Here is a 20,199-nt window from a genome sequence, read left to right on the forward strand (position 1 = left end):
TTTCGTGAAAAATCTGGCAAACAAAAGGAACACTTTGTCTCTGCAAAGCTTGGGGTACACAGCTGTGTATGTGACCTTTGTTAAACGGATGCTGTTTTTACGATCTTCATTGTAGAGTGCTTCAATATCAGGCCAGCGTGCAACATACGTTTTTTCCTCTTTCATGAGAGTTCTTTATTGTGCTCTGTTATCCAGTTGTTTTTAAATAAATGGACATAGTCAAAAACATCAGAGTTGGTTGCTTTGATAAAACTTTTGCCAGGTCCACCTAATTTTGTTTAAACAGAAACATTTGTTTTACAGTTGTCACATACACAGGATATTGTAGTACCTCAAGCGTTACCAACTGCCACCAAAGCTTCCAGGATCATTTCCTTAAGTTTATCAGAATTCAGTTTTGCGACAGGATGAATACGCAGAATATATTTAGGGCCTCCGAAATGGCATACAACTTCAATCACCAGTGCATGAGTAGCAAGAACTTCTTCTTCACCAGACACGTTTCGAGCACAACCAACTACGCGGCCACCTGAGTCAATCAATCAATCAATGCTTTATTTGTCAGTAACAGGAACATAGGTACATGTGTGAAATATGCAATTAATATACACAATGCAAAAGTTACACATGTTCCCATACGTTGACAAGACGCTGTTGTGGTTGAAGTTGTTGGAAGAGTTGCTTCAAATTTTCATCTTGAAGACTACCAGAGAGTAGTTTTTTAATCAGTTCTACTCTGGGCAAAACAATTGAGCCAGAATTCCGTAGCATTCTATATATACCGTATGCAGCCGGTGAAATATTATGAAGTTCTGCGGCAAAAACGTAGCCTACATATTTCTATCAAAACGACGTCCTTTCGGAGAACAAAGTAATAATTGTAACTGGAAGTAAAGAAACTGATAATGAGGGGAATCGGAACATCTCATGTTATTTAGCATCTCTAAAGAGGAGTTCAGATAATCAATATCTCTTAACTCGTACTCTGATACGTATGAAAGGATTTTGTCAAGTTGTGACCATTTACTAACCAGGCTGTTCGTTTGCAGACAATCGGTTTTCGAAAAGTAAATTTTAGGTATTTCTATGCCATTTTTCTCCACACTTTTGAGATGTAAAAATCCAAATGCTGAATTCACTTGTTGGAAATGAAAGAACCGGATGACAGAGCGTCCTTTAGCATCAGTTTTGGGTATGTAAATATCATCATCATTGCGAATAACACGATGATCTTTTGAGAATCGCTTCATGATGACATTACAAAATGATGAAAAGCTCGCTATTTTATCCAGTGTTTCTGCTCGAAATCGTTCCTTTGTTGCTCGAGCCTTAGCCGAAACTTGTGTAGCCTACTTCTCGGCACTGAGGAGACCTGCTTCAAGCATGATTGAACCACTCCAGGAAAGATCAAAGGTGGTCCATTCGGTCTTTTTCCCCCTTTTGCTTTTATCCAATTACAATCAAAATGATTAGTACAAGCATAGATCTGCTTCAGCTTTAGCAAACTGGAACGTTCATTTGGCATAGCATCAATCCATCGGTTTCGTTCTGCTTCTTCAGTTTGAAACTTTACAACTTTGGTAGGCTATAAGGCTCACCCTTGTCATTACCACGACATCCATAAACATTACAACTCCTATCCACTACTAGACTACATTCACAAGATCTCAATATTTGCAACTGGGCTACTTGAAATTTCCCAGCAGCGTGATCGACGGCTAGGCTAACCTACAACGGCAAGCAATTAAAAGGCACACCTCTATCTTCTAACCTCCGCTCAAACCAATTGCACTGCAATGAAGCTAAACTCAAAGTACAGTAAATAATAATCGACTGTTGCAAAACCCCACTTGCATTGTCATGTCACAATTAAATTTTGGCAAGCATTGCTTTCTCTTTATCTGCAATTGTTGTGGAAATTTTCAATAGATTCAGCAACAGCAACAGCAACAGGCCCAGCATCTCACTGGCTGCTGGGCCTGAATCGTCCATGACGTGGTCACTTGGTCGTGCATGATGTGCTGAGTACGCGTGAGCTCAAGATGCCGAAACAATACATTGTTACTGTTTCTTATTGGACTAATCTGATCTATTTCATCACTGACGAACAGAACTTCATTCGTAAAATATATTGAAATCGAACATTTGCGTGTATATCATCTTATCTCACTAACTGGCGAAGTTGCGATGTTGTTCCGGGAGTATATGTATCATCTTTTTCTCTATGCTCTTTCCAAAAGCTAAGGAAGTTAGTAGCATTCGTAGGCAAACACTGCCTTACAGCGTTTTCGCATTGAACGTTTTTAGACGAGGATTTTGATGAACATAGAATATATAGGAATACTTTATTCATTAAGGCCACGTTCGGATGAAAATGGAAGACAGACACCATACTCTAGTATCACCCTTGTTTGGGATCATCAATGGTGCATGTCGTCCATGTTGTCTTGAGCGGGAATCGAACTATCAACTGGATGTTAATTGTGGGTATCGATAGACCGTGACCTTAATGACGTCTACGAATTCCCACACCTACTGTGACCGACGTAAACACCGTAAAACAAGACAACTTTAATCGGACGGACAACTTTGTCCAATTTTGTGGTCTTCATGTTTTATTGGCTTTATGTAATGGATGATATTGTTAATTGTTATCCATTCAGCAAATCCACTAAAACATGAAGACCGTATTGTGATCAGACTTTAACTCACAAATATTGGACAAAGTTGTGCTGTTTTACGGTACCTATTTCACTTTTGTTAGTATTCTTGTTTAAATGTCTATATAACTACATAAACCTTGCTGATGTATTTACAGGATGATCCAACTGTGCGGGCGTGCCCGCTTATGCTTAAGGAACCAATCAACTATATGGATGAGACGGCTCAGACTCTTCACGAAAATTTTTTAAGAGGACTGAAAGCATCAAGTAATTGTGTTGATGGCTGAGATGAATTTTTTTTTGGGATGGTTAATTGGTTAACCGTAGCAAGAGTAGTGCAATTATTTGGCGTTTTTTACGATAAAATGAAGGTTAAATTTTGTCTTGGGCATTTCAAACCAGAGCATTCTGGTAGTGCGATGTATTTCCGTGTGAGGAACAATTTTTTCAAATTTTGTAACAATTTGACAGTCTACGTTCACATCCATAATTGAAACTTTTTCATGTAGATCTCGGTGCACATTTTCATGGAAGCTCTGACAATTTAAAACAGAAAAAATGGAGTTGCAAAGTTTGAGAATTGTTGGAACGAATTAGTCGAAAATTGGTTGGCTTAATAACCCAGAAAGCAAAATCCGTTATTTTTACATTGATTCAACATCTGCAGACGTTGAATCAATGTAAAATGACGGATTTTGCTGTCTGGGAACTGATCATTCTGCTGCCAGAATTGATGATTTTAGAAACTAGGCTACCCCACAAGTTGTGCAAGGTTTGCCTTCTTAAGCTCAATCACTGTCATAAATGGTTAGTCCTGCAGCTCTGCCGGTTATCATTGCTAAGTGATGTACTTGGTGTTTCTCTAGATTCTAGAACATGATGCATGAGATGACTCGTTGACAATGGTTTTATGTTTAATGCAGGTAATGGGCCGTGTCTTGGATGGAGGCCAGGTCCAGGGAAACCTTATGAGTGGATAACCTACCAGCAAGTGAGTTCGGAATGAGGCTTAGTTTGGCCCAAAATCAATTGTAGGATAGTTTCATCTCTGTTCGTAAAAAACGTTTGTTTTTTTTTCTGATGCGATTTGACATTTGTAAATCGTTATAGTTATTGGTGTCACTGATGATATTACAGAATCTTGTTCGATTCGTTTTGAGCCATGGTGAGCTGTTAGAAGTCCTTGTTACTTCTAGCTATGTATAAAGTCCATGTGTGCTGTTTTGCCAACAATAGAATGATGATTCATAAAAAACAAAAATGAGAAGTTAAACAGAACTACTCAGTTTTCATTGCGGCACGGTGAACCACGAGTCACCTGCATCTGTGCATGGTTGAATCCCACTTTTATTTTTCAGGTCTTGGACAGAGCTCAAAAATTTGGTTCGGGTTTGATAATGGAAGGGGCCAACCCTAACCCGCAGCAATTTATTGGGATATTTTCACAAAACTGCGTCGAATGGAAAGTCGTTGAACAAGCCTGCAATTCATTTTCGATGGTGGTGGTTCCCCTGTATGACACACTTGGGCCACAGTCTATACAACACATAGTTAATCAATGTAAGTCGGTTATTTGTTTCAAATTTTGATTATATTCGTAACTTCTGTTCTTCCTTTCTTTATTGTGTTATTTGATGTACGCTTTATTCGATAGTTGTAAGATGTTTTGGTACTGCTTTGAAGCAGCCATTTCTTACCGAAATGCCTCGTTAAGCCAAGCTTTGTTACTATTTTAACATGGAGGCACGTTAAGAAATTCAGTTTATGTTGTTCGTCCAAACAAATTGTAAGGAAACAATATGCAAAAAAATCAACTGCTGTTTATTTTCATCATTATCCATCGAAGTAACTCGTTCGTATTATTTTGTTTGTCAACTTATTCCAATTTTTGACTTCACAAGCTTCAAGCACATCATCTAATTCTAATATGTGCCTACAGCCACTCCAAGGCACATTGTTGTTTGTTCCCAGTTAACTATTTTCCGAGAGACAAAACAATGACGTACTTCCGAGACACGTAATTTCAAGACTGCAGCACTGACAGCAGCCCACTACCAATCTAAGCAGCTGGTGTTATCATGGTTGTCTGTGCACTTTCAGAAGCTTAGTATTTGTAATCGGTCAACACCGCTTCAAAACTTGCCTTCTTGCATTCACATCAGCCTGCTAAGTAACCGGTTAATTTAATGGTTTTCAACTTTTGTATAACCACCTTTCAAAGAACCATCAAGCATGTAGCTCTCGGGACTCTAAGAGTGGTCCTGGGCACAAGTTTTGTAGAATTAATTTTAAGAGTATGAAGTTTAGTGCGAAAGTTTTACTACTGTTTCTAATGTGTGTTTTTACATAGCGCTGTATCCATCGCAAATATGCGTCGCTCCTCAGCTCTCTACAAAGCAGACAATATCAGTGCAGCCGTATAGAGGGGCAGCCGAGTGCATTATTATTCTGAAATTATTCCTTTGCTGAGTGCCAAGAAGAAACAAGATTCAGTAGCACTTTTAAAAAGTCTTTGGTATGACCCGACAAGGTATCGAACCCATGTCTACCGATTCAGAGGCGGACGCACTAATCACTAAGCCATCAATCCATTCACGGACTTTCTCGAAACTTTCTGCGGAGCCCAGGTTGGCTGCCATTGGATCATTTACGACAATGTAACGTCTTTAAACGACGTAGTGACCAATGACGATGTTTGATGTCACTCTTATGCAGGTGAACTGAAGATCGTCGTCGTCGATAAGAAAGTGAAGGCGAAAGGATTATTGAACGGTATAGCGAATAAGAGTTTTGCCTTGGATCTTATCATAATAATGGAAGAGCCTGGTCAGGAAATTGTTGAATTGGCCACCACTGCTGGAGTGAAACTGATGACATTTGCTGATGTAGAAAGCAACGGCGATGCTAACCTGAAGGAATTTGTTGTAAGATAAAATTGACTTTCTATAATAGGCCACTTTGTTCCTATTTCACGTCGCGCAAGGATTAGAATCATCAGATAAAAAATTTATTCTCTATAGTTGACAGTCCCGTCTGAACCTGGGACCAAACAATTGTGAGGATCTCGTAATTTGGTTTCAACCTATCTTTATAAAAGCTGATCCGTTTTTGCTCGCTTTAGATTGTTTTCTTCCAAATAGTCAAACAAAAATGTTTATAAACTTTGCCTTTGGGTAGGATATAAAAGTTTTTGCTCGGGGCGTGCATTCAAGCGCAAACCTTTTTTAGTCTTGTTGACAAAAGAGGCGTGAACACTCGGCAAGACTTTCCATCATAGTTGTTTTTAAAGATTTTTTGTTGGCCGCAAGAGTTCAATGATTATATTTCAGTTGCATTATATGAATCCAGTTACGCAGTATATCGTGTTATAAAAGTAGTTCTCTTAAAAAGACGAAAGCGACAGAAAGTAACCAACTGTTTTGATAGTTCGTCACTGACTGCATTCAATGCGCATCTACCAGAACAAATAAAAGTATATATGCTCTTTTTCTGTCTTTAAATTACTCTTTATTTTCTACTTGGCAGCCCCCTAAACCCGATGACCTACACACGATTTGCTACACAAGTGGGACCACTGGATTACCTAAAGGGGCGATGCTCACTCACAAAAACTACATTGCTAACGCAGCTGGCGTATTTTGTCTAGGACATGACGTAAGTTGCAATCTCATTCACCAAATTGGTAACTCTTGCATTAGTTTTTATCATGAGACATGCATGGCCCACTGCAGATAAGGCCAGATTTGTCACATTTTGAAGGATTTTATCAACAGGCTGACTCAAATTGTCTTAAACATTGCAGTTTCTATAACTGAAGTTCTTTCAGAAAATATTGTAAGAGGGTAACAAACATTTCCTTTATTAGTAATAAGTATTTAAAGCTTTGTACGATATCGTGAACTTTCTTTGAGTTGATTGATAGTTATTAATCTTTATAAATGCCAATTGTAATACGAAATGAAACCTCTATCAGAAGTAGTTTTCTCCAAACCATCAACATTAACGTAAACGGAGAAAATAAACATTTTCTACAATTCAGTAAATTGTTTCTGATCTTTACTCAATGCACATTATAAAAAAATACGTCTTGGCAGGGCCATTGAGTGCATAATTGGGCCCGGTACCAAGCCAAACTCCGGGTCCCCTCAAAGTTTGAATTGGCAATGCACAAATAAATATATGTACGACCTGAGTTTCTCTTTCACAAGTTTACTTTTTCTGCATAATTAGTGCAAACTATTATTTATCACATAGGTCTTCACAACAAGTACGGTGTGTGGAAAAAATAACATAACATACATAAAATAATAACCGTTTTAAATACGTTTTCCTGCAGAAATGACAAACTTTAGAAAAGATCCTGAATACTTGGTGCAAAATAACATACGTCTTTCTTTAGCATACACACAACACGACTACAAAAATAATTGCCAATGCAGCAGCCAAAAGAAAGACCATGAAATTGTAATGATAAATGTTTATCAGGGGTGTAGTCAGGGGGGCAAGCAAAGGGAGCAATTGCCTCCCCTCGAAATATTTTAAAGTAACATTTCACACTCTATTACAGGATCATTTGACAAAGTTTTACTATCAATTTTGGCTGAAAGAATGGCAATTTTAAGATATGTTTTAAAAAATTTTCTGGGGGAGGACCCCAGTGAGTGCTCCACCTTCGATGAAACTCGTTGCCACTCCAGGCTCACTCACATATGAAAAAATACTTATTTGCCACCCCTGAAATTTTGTGCTGGCTGCACCCCTGATATTATATTTCATAGCCTACGTAAAATTTCAAGATTAATACTCGATCTTGCCTCACACCATCACATACACCAAAGGGATGAGAATTATGGTATCCCTACTTTACAATCATACATTGTTTTGCATAAAAATACAAGAATTGTACAAATATCATCGGATCATTGAACAAGCTTTGAAAACTTTACTTGGTCAAATTCATTTGAACAGTCTAAACATATACGGTACTGTAGTACAGTAAATAAGTGTAGGCAATGGGTTTAGCAAAATGCAAGATAGTTAACCTATTGATTTAAAAAAATACACTTACAGAAGTTGAAGCCAAACTGATTGTCAGTCATACATAGCCTACAAAGACTCTATTTATGAAAAACAAAATCCTTAAAAATTGTTGAATGTCATGTTGGCAAATGTGTTTGGGCTATCACAATAACTACTGTTGTCTTTGTTGCTTTTCACAGCACGTACAATTTCAAAATACATGCAATAATTAGGTGCATGTCCAAGATACATTGAAGAAATGACTAGAAAAAGGTAACATACAAAAATCATAAGACGGATTAATACTCTTAGTTGTGGTACCCAGCTGATTAATTGATACCAATTTTTTAACACTTTGTTTTGAACATATCTACAACGCAAAGGTACGAAAACCAACAAAGGTATATAATCATCACGTTCCTATCTTGTAGGAGGGTTTGGATACAATGCATCATTGTTCATCACGATGAGCACTTCTTAGTCTTACAGCATTTTTATAACAAAAGTAGAACACTCCTAATGCAGTAAGCTACATACTCACCATGGCACTGAGGTTTAACACCAAGGTCTACTGAAATCTGTACATGCCAACAATACCAGCTCCACCAGTCACTCTAACTCCATCAACGGATAACGAGAGAGGTGAACAGGTGGTAGACAAAAACTTTCTAATTACTTTTATGTTCATACTTGTCACTTAAATACTTTTGTAGTAAGTATTAATTCTTTCAACTTTGTCTTGTTTTGAAGTTGTTCTTGAACTCCTTGTGTTTTTGCTGCTTGTTTTTATATGTGGCAAAGCTTCTTTATTAATGAAGTAAAACCTGGTCAAATGCTGAGTCATTTTCAAACCACTGATATTTTATTAAGAAATTGGAATGCCTTTCTACCACCAGAAAGTGGTCCATCACCATGAATATGCTTAAAAGCAACTTCGTTCCTTTGTTCAACATCACACAACTGAACTTTCCTTTCTATTTTCCTGTTCTTTTTTTGATGAATGAACTTTCCGCGAAAGGACACAATCATTTAAATACAAAATTATAACTTTCAAAAATGTTTGTAATGGCCCTGATTAACTGTAACAGCAAAAATTCTGCATCTAAATGGTGATTGCTATGAACTACGAATAAAACTAGATAAAAGTCTTCGCTAAGCACCTTGTTATAAGGAGGATTTTTAAAAGTACCCCACTTTTGAGACGATGTTTCAGCCTAACACTTACCAGCAAAAAATAAACTTGTTGCTTCAGGATGTTCACAAACGAGTTTAATTGAAAAAGCGATGACATTTAAAAAAGTTTTTTCTAGTAGACTCACTTTTTAACATATCCATCATGTAATTTTGTTTTTAAAAACACAGCTCCTAAATGTCAAAAAGCTGTTTATGGTAAATATAACACAGTGGTACTTTGTGGGCTATTGTTGCCGCAAAAGTGTTTTAGCTTGTAAAAACATTAATGATTTTGTTAGATTTGTTTCAATGTTAACATTATGTTAAGATTAACTTGATTGAGCAGTCTTTGACCCATTGTAGATTTAAAAGCATTTCTAACTCCTTCAATCCTATTTATTTCCAGTAGATCTAGTCTAAGTCTAAATTACCATAGTCCAAGTCTAAATTACCATGTTGCACCGGTATATCGCGATTTCGGGTATTGAACCACTTTCAATACAACTCCATAACCAGCACATTAAAATTTACAGCAATTCAGTTTACAAAAAGGCTAAATAAAAATGACTGTGGCTATCATTCCCATACAAGGGTTGCCAGACATGGAATTCTGCCCAATTTTGAGAAAATACTGTAGCCTACGTTAAATTGCCCACTCCATTTTTTTTTATAAAGTGTAGCACACTGCAAAAACTTAATCAAAATACAGTCAAGTTACTACAATTTTTCATGCATATTACAAAGTATTTGACTTGCGATAACTTGAAAAGATCCAGTGTCTAAATATACCGTACTTGGAGCAAAACTAAAGTCTTGATTTTTTATTATTACAGTGCAGTGTTAAACACTTGTCATGCAGCCACTTAAAAAATGTGGGCATAAAAAGATCTGGGGGCTTGATTTAATTCTTTCAATTCTGATCACTTTCACAAAAGCATGGCTAATAAAACCTACTGAGACACTGTCATTTTGAATAAACCATGCCATAATAGCAACCACAAAAATGACTGCAATGATGAATGATGAGTTTTTTCATGATGAAATCAGCACCTGTCAGTTAGGCAATTAGGCATACTTTAAAGCTTGGAAAAACTTAAAAGGTATAGTTTTTGCATAATCAAAATAAAACATTCATACTTGTTTGACACATCATTGGGCTATGTTAGCTAAAGCAGTGACACTAGACAAGGCACTCTAACAGCTGCAAGGTATTACGGTATCTGTTAAACATACCCAAAGATTAAATTGGTGAATGCCTAACCTATTCTGGTATACCTATGCCTGTTGAACTGCCCAGGTACTTTTCAGTTTTAAGTATCAACTAAGCAGCTTCAAAAAGAAAACAGACCCATCACCAGTGGTTTGAACTGCTGGACTTGGCTGGGCTGCATTGATCAAAAGTCTCACCAAATAGCCAGTTGAGTATGTGGGAGTGGCAAATAAATCATGTTTAGTTAACTCTAGTTAAAATAACAATAACACATGAACTTTTTATCAATCAACTGCTTTTAACTTTTCTTTAGCAATCGCTATCTTTTCGAATATCCTGCCACATTTTGCCAGCAACTCAGACTGTTAATGTTTCAAAGAAAAATGTGACAAATCAATGAGACATGCTAAAGTTAAAGCATCCCCTTGTGCCAGCTGCACTTAAACTGATAGAATCATTTAGCGGACAGAACACCAGCGTAGCATATTGTGTGGAAGACACTTGGAACAAAGCTTGATGTGCCACCGAAACCTAACTCCATGGTTTTATAATAAACCAAAATAGGGAGCAGCGCTGACTCGAAAACTATATGTCACTTCGCTGCTTGCTGTCGTCTGTTGTATCGCATCTGTGATCGTAGTGTACTGTTATATGTTATCGCAATGGGCGCAAATAAAAACACGATTATTATTATTATACCCCACCCAGGACTGGACTTAAATCGGCCCACGTAGTTTAAAGTCTATCGAATACAAACAGGAGTTGGCCGTTTCAATTCCAACATACACAATTGCACAAGTGAGGTTTTGCTTCCTCTGCGACCTGCAAATGCGGCGCGGAGAAACAAAATGCAGCCCATTTTCAAGTGTTGCCATCTGCAAAGCTTCACATGGAATGCATGATGTGGGATCATTGGACGAAACATATCGTCACATACGAAGAAAGACTAAGGTGTGCAACTTGCACCAACTCATCCGCATGCCGACACAATGAGGTCTACCTGTGCCTCTTGACAGGCGATTTCATGGTCATTGGTCATGTCTGACAATTCTTATCAAAACACAACCGTGCAATATAAATGATTTAGATTTTAGAGGAATGCAAAAACTTGTTTATTGAAGTTCCGTGCGTGCATGGTATTAATACTGATCATGTAGGTGTTAAATAAATTGGTATTCCTGACTACACTTGCTGGGACAGTACACTTGACCTTTTTGTGAGCACGATGGTTAAATGTGCTGCAACTGCAATGGTACATCACACCACCCTGGGCAATGGGTTGGTCCAAAGAGCTTGACCTCTGATTCTAATCTTTGAGGTGCAAGCGCACTGTCATTGGAAATGTGAGATTTCCTCCTTTCATCATTGATATGATATTGAAATATATCAATGATGAATCATGAAAATTGCTATTGATACACTACATTCGCGATGGGATGGCGCAGCGGATATGGTGTTTGCTTTCAACTATGCTAACCTGGTTGGACACTCGGCTTAAACTGCTTGTTTGGAACACTGCCCATCTCTGCTCAGGGCGTAATGAATTGGGTGGGTATGATTACAGAAGGACAGGCGGCCGAGAGAAAATAACTGGCCATCCTACTTTCCTTAGCGCCGACGGCTTAGTACAACGAGGACCGTATCTTCTTATCCCCAACACTTGGATTAAAGTAGACCACCCTAACCGTTTCACTACATTCAATAACACAAAAGACTAACAAGAAATTACGCAGTGCTCTGAATGCGTACGCTCAAATCTATCAATCAAACTAAAATATAATGCCCCCCCCCCCATGATGTGTATTGGCAACGAAGACTGAACTGAATCTTTAGACTCTTTGGTTCACGGCTGCTGACTTCCTCAGCTTACCTGTTGTTGAAACCCTTCAACTATTTTTGAATGAAAACCTATTTTGCAACTTATTTTTGGTTGGTGTATGACTTGCAAGTTGGTGACGTTGCAAGTTGGTGTATGACTTGCAAGTCGTCGTCACATAGTTTAAACATTGAAGGATTGACCGAACAGCTTTGTATGATAAAGGAACTTATCCAGTCGACTTATCACGTATAAAAACTGATGGGTCCGTCCGTTCAATGTCCACTCCCTTTGAAGCGTATTAATTCACAATACCTTATGATTCCAGACCTTTCTGAAAATGAATCCGGAAGATGTGCACCTCTCCTACCTACCTCTGGCCCATGTGTTCGAAAGAGTTCTTCAGGCGCAAGTATTTTACGCCGGGGCAAAGTGAGTATTATGGAGTCGATTATTTTCTTTCGAAGCATGACATGAGAAGATTTCCCGCACTGAATTGAAAGATATGACGTATATTAGCTTCAATCTTTATGCGTCAGTAAGCTGGAGTTGTTGTACTAGTCTGACATGAAGTGCTTTGTCTTATATCCCATTCGACTTCACCGCTGCTTGACATGAAAATATCCAAGCCCTAGGCTTCGGTTTCACAACTGACCGCACAGTGCACATTTTGCTACACCTGATTGGAAACACTGCATTACTTTTCTAGAGTTGGTTACTTCCAAGGTGACGTCAAACTGCTCTTGGATGACGTGGCCGCCCTGAAGCCAACGGTGTTCGCCATGGTGCCGAGGCTCATCAACAGAATGTATGATAAGGTAGGAGCCACCAACATGGCCGATAATTGTATTTGGCTCAATAATAACTATGTGCTTCTTGCAATCAGAAAACTAATCGCGTTTGACGTCATGTCATACCATCAAAGCGAGCGAAACCTCGATTTTAACTTTGAAGCGTTCACCGTTAACGAACGACATTGTTATATAGTTTGCTGCAAATTGTTTTCTAAGGCATATGCAGCTAATAAGGCCCGGCCGCGAAAATTTTTTTCCCACGAGATTTCTGTCTCATTTACATATGTTGGTAAAAGTTTGTATTAAAACCGTATGAATGCAACATTTTCTCGTTGGCACGGTTGGTTCAGTGGTTTCATCCTCTGCCTAGTGTTCGTGAGAACGAGGGTTCGACGCCCGACAAAGTCAAATTTTTTTTTTACTTTAAATTAATTTTTGCGGTGCACAAGAGCTTTTCAAAAAAAGTAGGGTTAGGGAAAGCTTATATTTTATTATCATTGCAGAATTTGATTGGTAAATAGTTATTTCGCAATCTGAATCAACCAATCTCTTAACACTTTCGGAAAATCTTACTTTTAGAGTGACTAGAATCAATGATACAAAAATCTCGTGGGAAAAAAAATTTCGCGTCCCGGCCGGTAATAAGGCCCACCTCCGGGATCTCCGTTGTTACAAATCTTTTAAACAAAAGTGAAATCTCTGGTTGCTGCTATGGTGAATTGAGACTGACTGGTAAAGTTTCACAGCTTCACAGCCTAAAGTTTACAACTTTTTGAGTTATGGAAATTTGAAGTTTGGGGGGACTGAAATTGAGTGGTTTTATTAATTTTCACATATTTTAGACTGTTCTACAGTTAACAAACCGCTTTGACTTCCGTTTTTTTGCACTTTATATGAAAGATATGTGCATGCTGATGCAGTAAAACCAATAAATTTAAACTTTTTTTCTAATTAAAGCAAGACTGATACTGATGATCACGACTAGGCTAATGTTGGTAATAAGGCTCATGGGCACATGGGGTAGGAAAATTGTACCGTTGTGCACCCCTGGTTAAGAAAGTGAGGATTATAGACTTGAGTGACCCAAAAAATTCTTGTTACACCATTAATCCAATTTGTTATTGCAATGGAAATATCATAATTTCAGTATCAAAATACTTTAGTATCCCTACCACATCTAAAAACACCATGTCGCTTTGAAAAAAAAATAGAGCATGGGGTAGGAGGGAATAGTAGTCTCTGTGTATTTACTTATTAGTTCTGTGCCTGTGTTGCCGATTAGAAGTTGTTTTGTGGTGTTGTTATTGTGAAAATCACTTTTGAAAATCACACCTTTTCTATCACTTTTGGTGCAAATTCAAATCGGGCCTTATTCGCAACACATGCATCTAATAAGGCCCGCTTGAGATTTTTTTTATTTTTTTTATATTTCACAACACCTTTTACTTAGAAACTTGTTTCACAGATATGTTGTTTAGATAGATCTAAAGTATCCGTATTCCAAGTTTCGTTCAAAACTATGCAGTATTTAGAAAAATATTTAGGTTTGAAAATTAGCTGGGCTTATTAGCTACAGGTACCTTACTTGTGAATGTCCGATGTTTCACTGGCTGGTTTGTGGTGGAAGGGGATCTCACCCTTGACTATGACTTTGCATTTCTCTTTGCCACTCACCACTTGTTGTACCACCTAGTAAACAAACCATTTTGAATCTCCAGATCTGGTCCGGTGCATCTCAATCCATGGTGAAAAAGTTTCTCTTAATCCGAGCCACCAGCGCAAAGATGAAGTTGCTCAACCGATCAATTGTGACCAGAGACACTTTCTGGGATAAGCTGGTCTTTAAGTATGTGATTCGGTGACTCAATGGCAGCTGTTCAGTTCAGCAGGCCTTAGCACTTAGGGCTGTACTATGAGAGAAATCATGGGCTATAGTCGAAGGGAGTTCAATCTGCAATCGACGGCATACCTTTAAGTGTCGTGGCACAGCGACATGTTCTTAAGCCGTGCCGAACCGTTCGGCGGCCTATCGAATGCCGGACCAGGTCTCTCACCAGGCGGCAATGCAGCCTAACATCCAATTATATGTGAGCCTGGAGATTCACTCCAGTGGTACTGTTTAGAATTTTGCAACTAGGTTGGAAAGTAAGTAAGTGAGTTTTCTACAAGATTTACAATCCATGAAACTGCATGCTATCCCAATACTGGCATTCCAATGACCATGAAATTATCTGATCTTTTTGTAGAACCCACCGCCATGGTGGATGATGGGGAAGTTATAACACGAGTCTGCTTCAAACTGCGGCATACTGCGCTAGGTGTTGTTGGGCTTGTAGGTTTGATGCCCACCAAGTCTCAGCATAAGGCAAGATGACATATTTAGAAGGGTACGAAGATAAGCATCGAACACTCAATCTAAAATCTGCTCCGGTAGACAGAAGCCTGGACATCATAAAACAGATTCCTGTTATCTTCCAGGAAAGTTCAAAACATGATGGGAGGTAGGGTGAGAATCTGCATCACCGGAGCCGCTCCTATCTCCACGGATGTTCTCAACTTTATGAGGGTCGCTCTTGGAGTCTACTTCTCAGAAGGTGAGGACAATTGGTCTCTACCCTGCTTTGTGATTGGTTTATTACTTGATGCAACAGACCAATCACAAGAATCCGACGAAGTTGTACTGTGATAACAAGAGTATGAACACCACATCGCAGTGGTGGTTGCCATTCCTTATCATCGATTCTGTCGCACAACTTGTCTCGCAGACGTTTCGTTCAAACTATATTACCACGGAAAGATGCTTTGTAAACTCCGAGTAAAATGCGGTTTTTATTTACGTATACAGTAGTTCCCGACATAACATGAAAGCATCGCTTTCGGAACTTTTAAGGCACTTAAAAAAATTGCACATCGAAGGGTACGGACAAACTGAGGCCACTGCGGCAATATCCTTCTCTCTGCCTGGTGACTTCACCTCTGGAAGCGTCGGTACACCGGTTGCATCCAACGTTGTCAAACTGGTGGACGTCCCGGAGAAGAACTACTTCGCCAAAGACGGGAAAGGAGAAGTGTGCGCGAAAGGCACCAACATCTTCCAGGGATACTACAAAGATAAGGAAAAGACAAAAGAAGCTTTGGATGAAGACGGCTGGCTCCATACGGGAGATGTTGGGACCTGGCTCCCGGTGAGTGCGGTCCGGGAATGAAAATGTGCCAGTCTACTTTACACTGAGTCGTTAAAATCTGTTTTGTGAGGTTGTAATCCCGATAAGGGTGACTGTTGAAACTAAATATGACCCTCGAAAGAGGTTGCACTAAATCCACTGAAAACTTTCGATTCACCCCAGTTTTTCTGGTATGGTAAGAAACTGTACAACTTGTTTGGTACCGTAAGTATTGATCCAGCCTATTGGGTATTTCTTGCATTTTAGAACGGCGCTCTGAAGATAATTGACCGAAAGAAACACATTTTCAAGCTGGCGCAAGGCGAGTACATTGCACCGGAGAAGATCGAAGGTGTACTGGTTCAATCCCCTGCCGTGGCGCAAGTAAATTTTAGTTCGCTTTTCAACCTGTCAGGCTTGATGTGACATTTATCATCAACTATGACAGCTGACACGTGGCGACATGCAAACATCCAAGAGGTTTTCCGTAAAAGACGCCCTCATAAAATTGCAAAAAAATGACCACCCCCCATGTCCGCAAAATGTCCACACTGCGTTAATGTAAAATCCGCAATTTGCAACCCCCCGCCTGACAGCGGACGTCTTTTATGGACAGCCCCTTACGAAGAACCTAAGCCTCGTTTGTTGTAACAAAGCGTAATCGAATACACCAACTGACAATTCTCGCCCTGCAAGTCTACATACAAAGGGGGATGTTTTGTATTCGGCCACTTGAAGCAGTGGCGGTGGACAGGGGCCCAGATTGAAGTCGGTGATGTAATTGATGTGCTACACATTTTGGAGCTGTTCGCTTTAAATATAGATCTTAGAAAGTTGTTTTTGTTAAACAGCAAACATAATAAGCCACTTAATGTCTCAAAGGTTTGTGCAGATATAAAACGAAAGTACAAAGAAATAGATTGAAACTTTTAAAAATGTATGAAAGCCGCAAATCTACAAATTGTTTGGTTTGTTTTGTTATTATATTGTTATCGTGTTGTGTTGTACAGTTTTGTGTGTACTTAATGCCAATGAAGAGTTTCAATTCTTCGAGCGGGCTAGAGATATGTGCAGCCGAAAACGTTTGCAGCATTTTTTTCCTGTTGTAATGTAAAGAACGCCGGGTGGTTGCTTAGCAACGTTTGTTTACCGTTCAGCAAAGTAATTTCTCTAGCAGAGTTGATTGAGAGAGTTGTTCGACTCATCGCCTTCCTTGCGCAGGTTTTCCTCCACGGGGACAGCTTGAAGGCTTCTCTGGTGGCCGTTGTCGTACCGGACGCTGAAAGTTTCGTCGATTGGTGCAGCCACAAAGGGGTACATGGGGACTTCGTGAGGTTGTGTGAGAACGATGCGGTCAATGGTTTAGTGCTGGAGGACATGTGCGCCATCGGAAGGAAGAGAGGTCTCAAGAGCTTTGAATTGGTAAGTCATCAGTGTTATAGGTTACGCCTTGTTCGTTTTAACGCTTTTAAGTTCTAATGATGATTTGTGACTTCACAATCACTGATCCACTCTTTCAGGTCATGGTCGGACTCATATACCAGCAGCAAATGACGTCACTACTTGACTTTATGTGCTTGCCAGCTTGATTGACTGTGGAAATCTTCACCTCGGATTGGGGAAGCTTCTGATAGTTTGGCAGCTTATTTCTGGCAGTTTCTCATACTAAGGCGTAGAAGCGTTGGACCACTGACGCAGGTTCGGTCACCGAGATTGACAGAGTGAAGTTCCTGATTGTTGAAGTGTTATTGTCTGTGACGTATTTCATCCATTTGGTGGATGAGGAGTATCCTTGAAGTACGTTGCTCAAGTGCACATTCCGAGTGCTGAACTATGATGTATTGATGTTACCGTTTCTTTGTTCACAAAGTGAGCGCTGAGTTTTTGTTCCGTTCTCGTTTAAAGAGCAACATTGAAGGTGTCTTCTTGACCTCGGCATGAGCCCAACTAACCAAAGCAATGTGTTCTTAGCCGAAGAAGATATTCCTGACTGGCGAGCTCTTTTCCATCGAGAACGACATGTTGACTCCCACCTTCAAGTCACGACGACCTCAAATCCTCAAGCGATACCTCGAAGAAATAGAGCACATGTATGCTGGCCTCGACTGAGCGGCGGTTAAGACTTGATTACGTTATGCAAAGTTCAATTGTCATGAAAACAAAACATTTTTGACTAAAATATTCTAACTTGTCTAACCTTCAGCTCTTAGGTTACGATGACGCGATGTCGCAAATGCTTTCATGTCGCCCAGGAAGTTCTAGCTGAGCATCACTCCCTTTTTCGAATTTAAGGATGGATCTGCTCCTTTTTCATCTACAAAATTTACAAACCAAATGTGGGCACCTACGCTTTGGTATTGACCGTGTGGCAGCAATTTGATATTTCGAATTTTGGCTGGTAACTAAAAAAGCTTCTTCCTTTTTCACATTGTTTACAATGAAGTGTAAATATTAAATTAAACGTCCTTTGCCGTTTAATTTTGCAAGATTGTGGTATGCATGCGGCATTACTCGCAAAACAAACTTTCAGTGAGAAGCTTTCGAACTTGTTTTAAAAAAACTTTGCAGGATTTACAAATCAGCTCAAATTTTCAACTAGCGTCAAATGATGAATACGAAACGAACGTGCTCGAATTTGGCTCATGGAGTTGAGATGAAACTGGACAATTCCACGTTTTTCTATAATTCGGCGATTGTCAATACTTTATAACGCTACTCTCGTCTTGCAGTCGTGAGCGAAATTGTGCAGCTAGGCCACTATGGTGAAGCCTTTAGTTGTTCTGTGCCGAAACACGATTGTAATTGCCATCTTGCACACCACGGTCCGGCCACTGAAGCAGTCAGTGAAATATCTGAGAAGGCTTTCAAAAACTTGCTACACACTCACATGATTTCATAAGTTCTTCCAACACTTCTACGACGGACTACGTGAGGGAAACACTAAAATATTTACCCTGCTCAGCAAGAAAACTCCGAGATAATCATATTTTTACAAAAAGCATTCCTATTAAAATTTTGTATTTCTTAATATTTATTTTATTCATGCTCGAGTTTTTTACCTTAAACTGAAGATATTCTTGCGACATGTCAAATAAGTTCCACTAGGTACTTTTCACTCTTCATATTGATTTATTTTGTTTGGTTTTGGTTGAATTTGTTCGTTGGAAATGTTTTTTTCTTTGAATTCTTCACCATTAACCTCGTTCCGCATGACTGACGAGTAGGTCACCTGATTCATTGATCTATAGGTTTCGTTCTTTTGTATTGATTGTAATATTTTTGTCACCTAATGTTAGATCGGTTGGCTAGATTATCTCCGACGCTTCACGTTACTCGCTAATCCGTAACAACCTAACGATTTCGTTCCATCGGTTGTCTTGGCTCGGTTTCTTCAGGCAAAATTTCATTGAAAGATTCCAATGACGACCACTGATGGGCTGAGGACAACGTTTTCTAAATTATTTACTTTGCCGGCTACTCAAGGAGGCTTGTAGCAACCATGTCTAATTAAGTTTGTTCCTGCTGTTTGGGCAGTCTAGCTGATTCGGTCATTGCTCTCTGGTTACATCCGGTTGACACCGCATTCCACGAAATGGATCACTGACCTAGTCTTTCTGTGACCCAGCCGATACGTGATTCCCCTTCGTCCCTCAAACCTTGATTTTACCTGTAACCTCAATGTGACCTGAACTGGTACAAATCCTGGCAACGACATGCCAACCATGGAGGGGGCATGATGCTATTGCGATCTTCCAGGTTTAAAATAAAAGATTCGTTTCCGAGGTAAAATCATTTGCAATAGGGTGGCAATTGACTAGTAGACCGTATGGCCGTCTCCTTGTCGGTATGGGAACTTGTGTAACTTTTGCATTGTGTATATTAATTGCATATTTCAAACATGTACCTATGTTCCTGTTACTGACAAATAAAACATTGATTGATTGCAACAATTCATTTAAACCATTTCGAACCAGGTCGTTTCCATCATACAAGCTGGCCATCCTATTCAACAACTCGGATCAGCAACCGAATGTGTTTTTATCTTCAGTTTGCGATTCATCGAACTCGGCATATAGCATGATATTGCGGTCACTGCTTTCATCCGAGGCGCTCGTCTGTTGCCGCATTACTCATTGACGTTAGGGCAGTGATTGATAAATATTAAATGACTTACCGGTACTTATTTATTCGCTTTGTCATTAAACTTACGGCCCCACCACACACCAGTTTTGGTTTTGAGGCTCTGAACATTTCAGCTGCACCCCACTTTTGACTCCACAACCGACATGATGAGCGATGGTTTAATCGGGCAATATTTTCGCTTCTACAAACTAAATGAGTTCCATAACACAATCTTCAA

At 39.3% G+C, this 20,199-nt stretch overlaps 1 protein-coding gene across 3 annotated transcripts in view; it reads left to right on the forward strand.

Moving 5' to 3' along the window:
- LOC145777243 (long-chain-fatty-acid--CoA ligase 1-like) overlaps positions 1–19,793 on the forward strand; it is a 35,124-nt gene extending 15,331 nt beyond the window's left edge. For all 3 annotated transcript variants that reach the window (XM_082588571.1, XM_082588573.1, XM_082588572.1), the window contains 13 exons: positions 2,819–2,930; positions 3,587–3,654; positions 4,022–4,223; positions 5,379–5,587; positions 6,189–6,317; positions 12,210–12,313; positions 12,591–12,699; positions 14,394–14,521; positions 15,154–15,269; positions 15,592–15,860; positions 16,107–16,223; positions 17,061–17,261; positions 17,811–19,793. In XM_082588571.1, the coding sequence (XP_082444697.1) occupies positions 2,819–2,930; positions 3,587–3,654; positions 4,022–4,223; positions 5,379–5,587; positions 6,189–6,317; positions 12,210–12,313; positions 12,591–12,699; positions 14,394–14,521; positions 15,154–15,269; positions 15,592–15,860; positions 16,107–16,223; positions 17,061–17,261; positions 17,811–17,948 (1,902 nt within the window). In that variant the 3' untranslated portion in view covers positions 17,949–19,793. The remainder of the gene's footprint in view (positions 1–2,818; positions 2,931–3,586; positions 3,655–4,021; positions 4,224–5,378; positions 5,588–6,188; positions 6,318–12,209; positions 12,314–12,590; positions 12,700–14,393; positions 14,522–15,153; positions 15,270–15,591; positions 15,861–16,106; positions 16,224–17,060; positions 17,262–17,810) is intronic.
- The last annotated feature ends 406 nt before the right edge of the window (positions 19,794–20,199 follow it).

The sequence above is a fragment of the Aplidium turbinatum genome, chromosome 9, assembly GCF_918807975.1.
Source record: "Aplidium turbinatum chromosome 9, kaAplTurb1.1, whole genome shotgun sequence".
NCBI classification, from domain to species: Eukaryota; Metazoa; Chordata; class Ascidiacea; order Aplousobranchia; family Polyclinidae; genus Aplidium; species Aplidium turbinatum.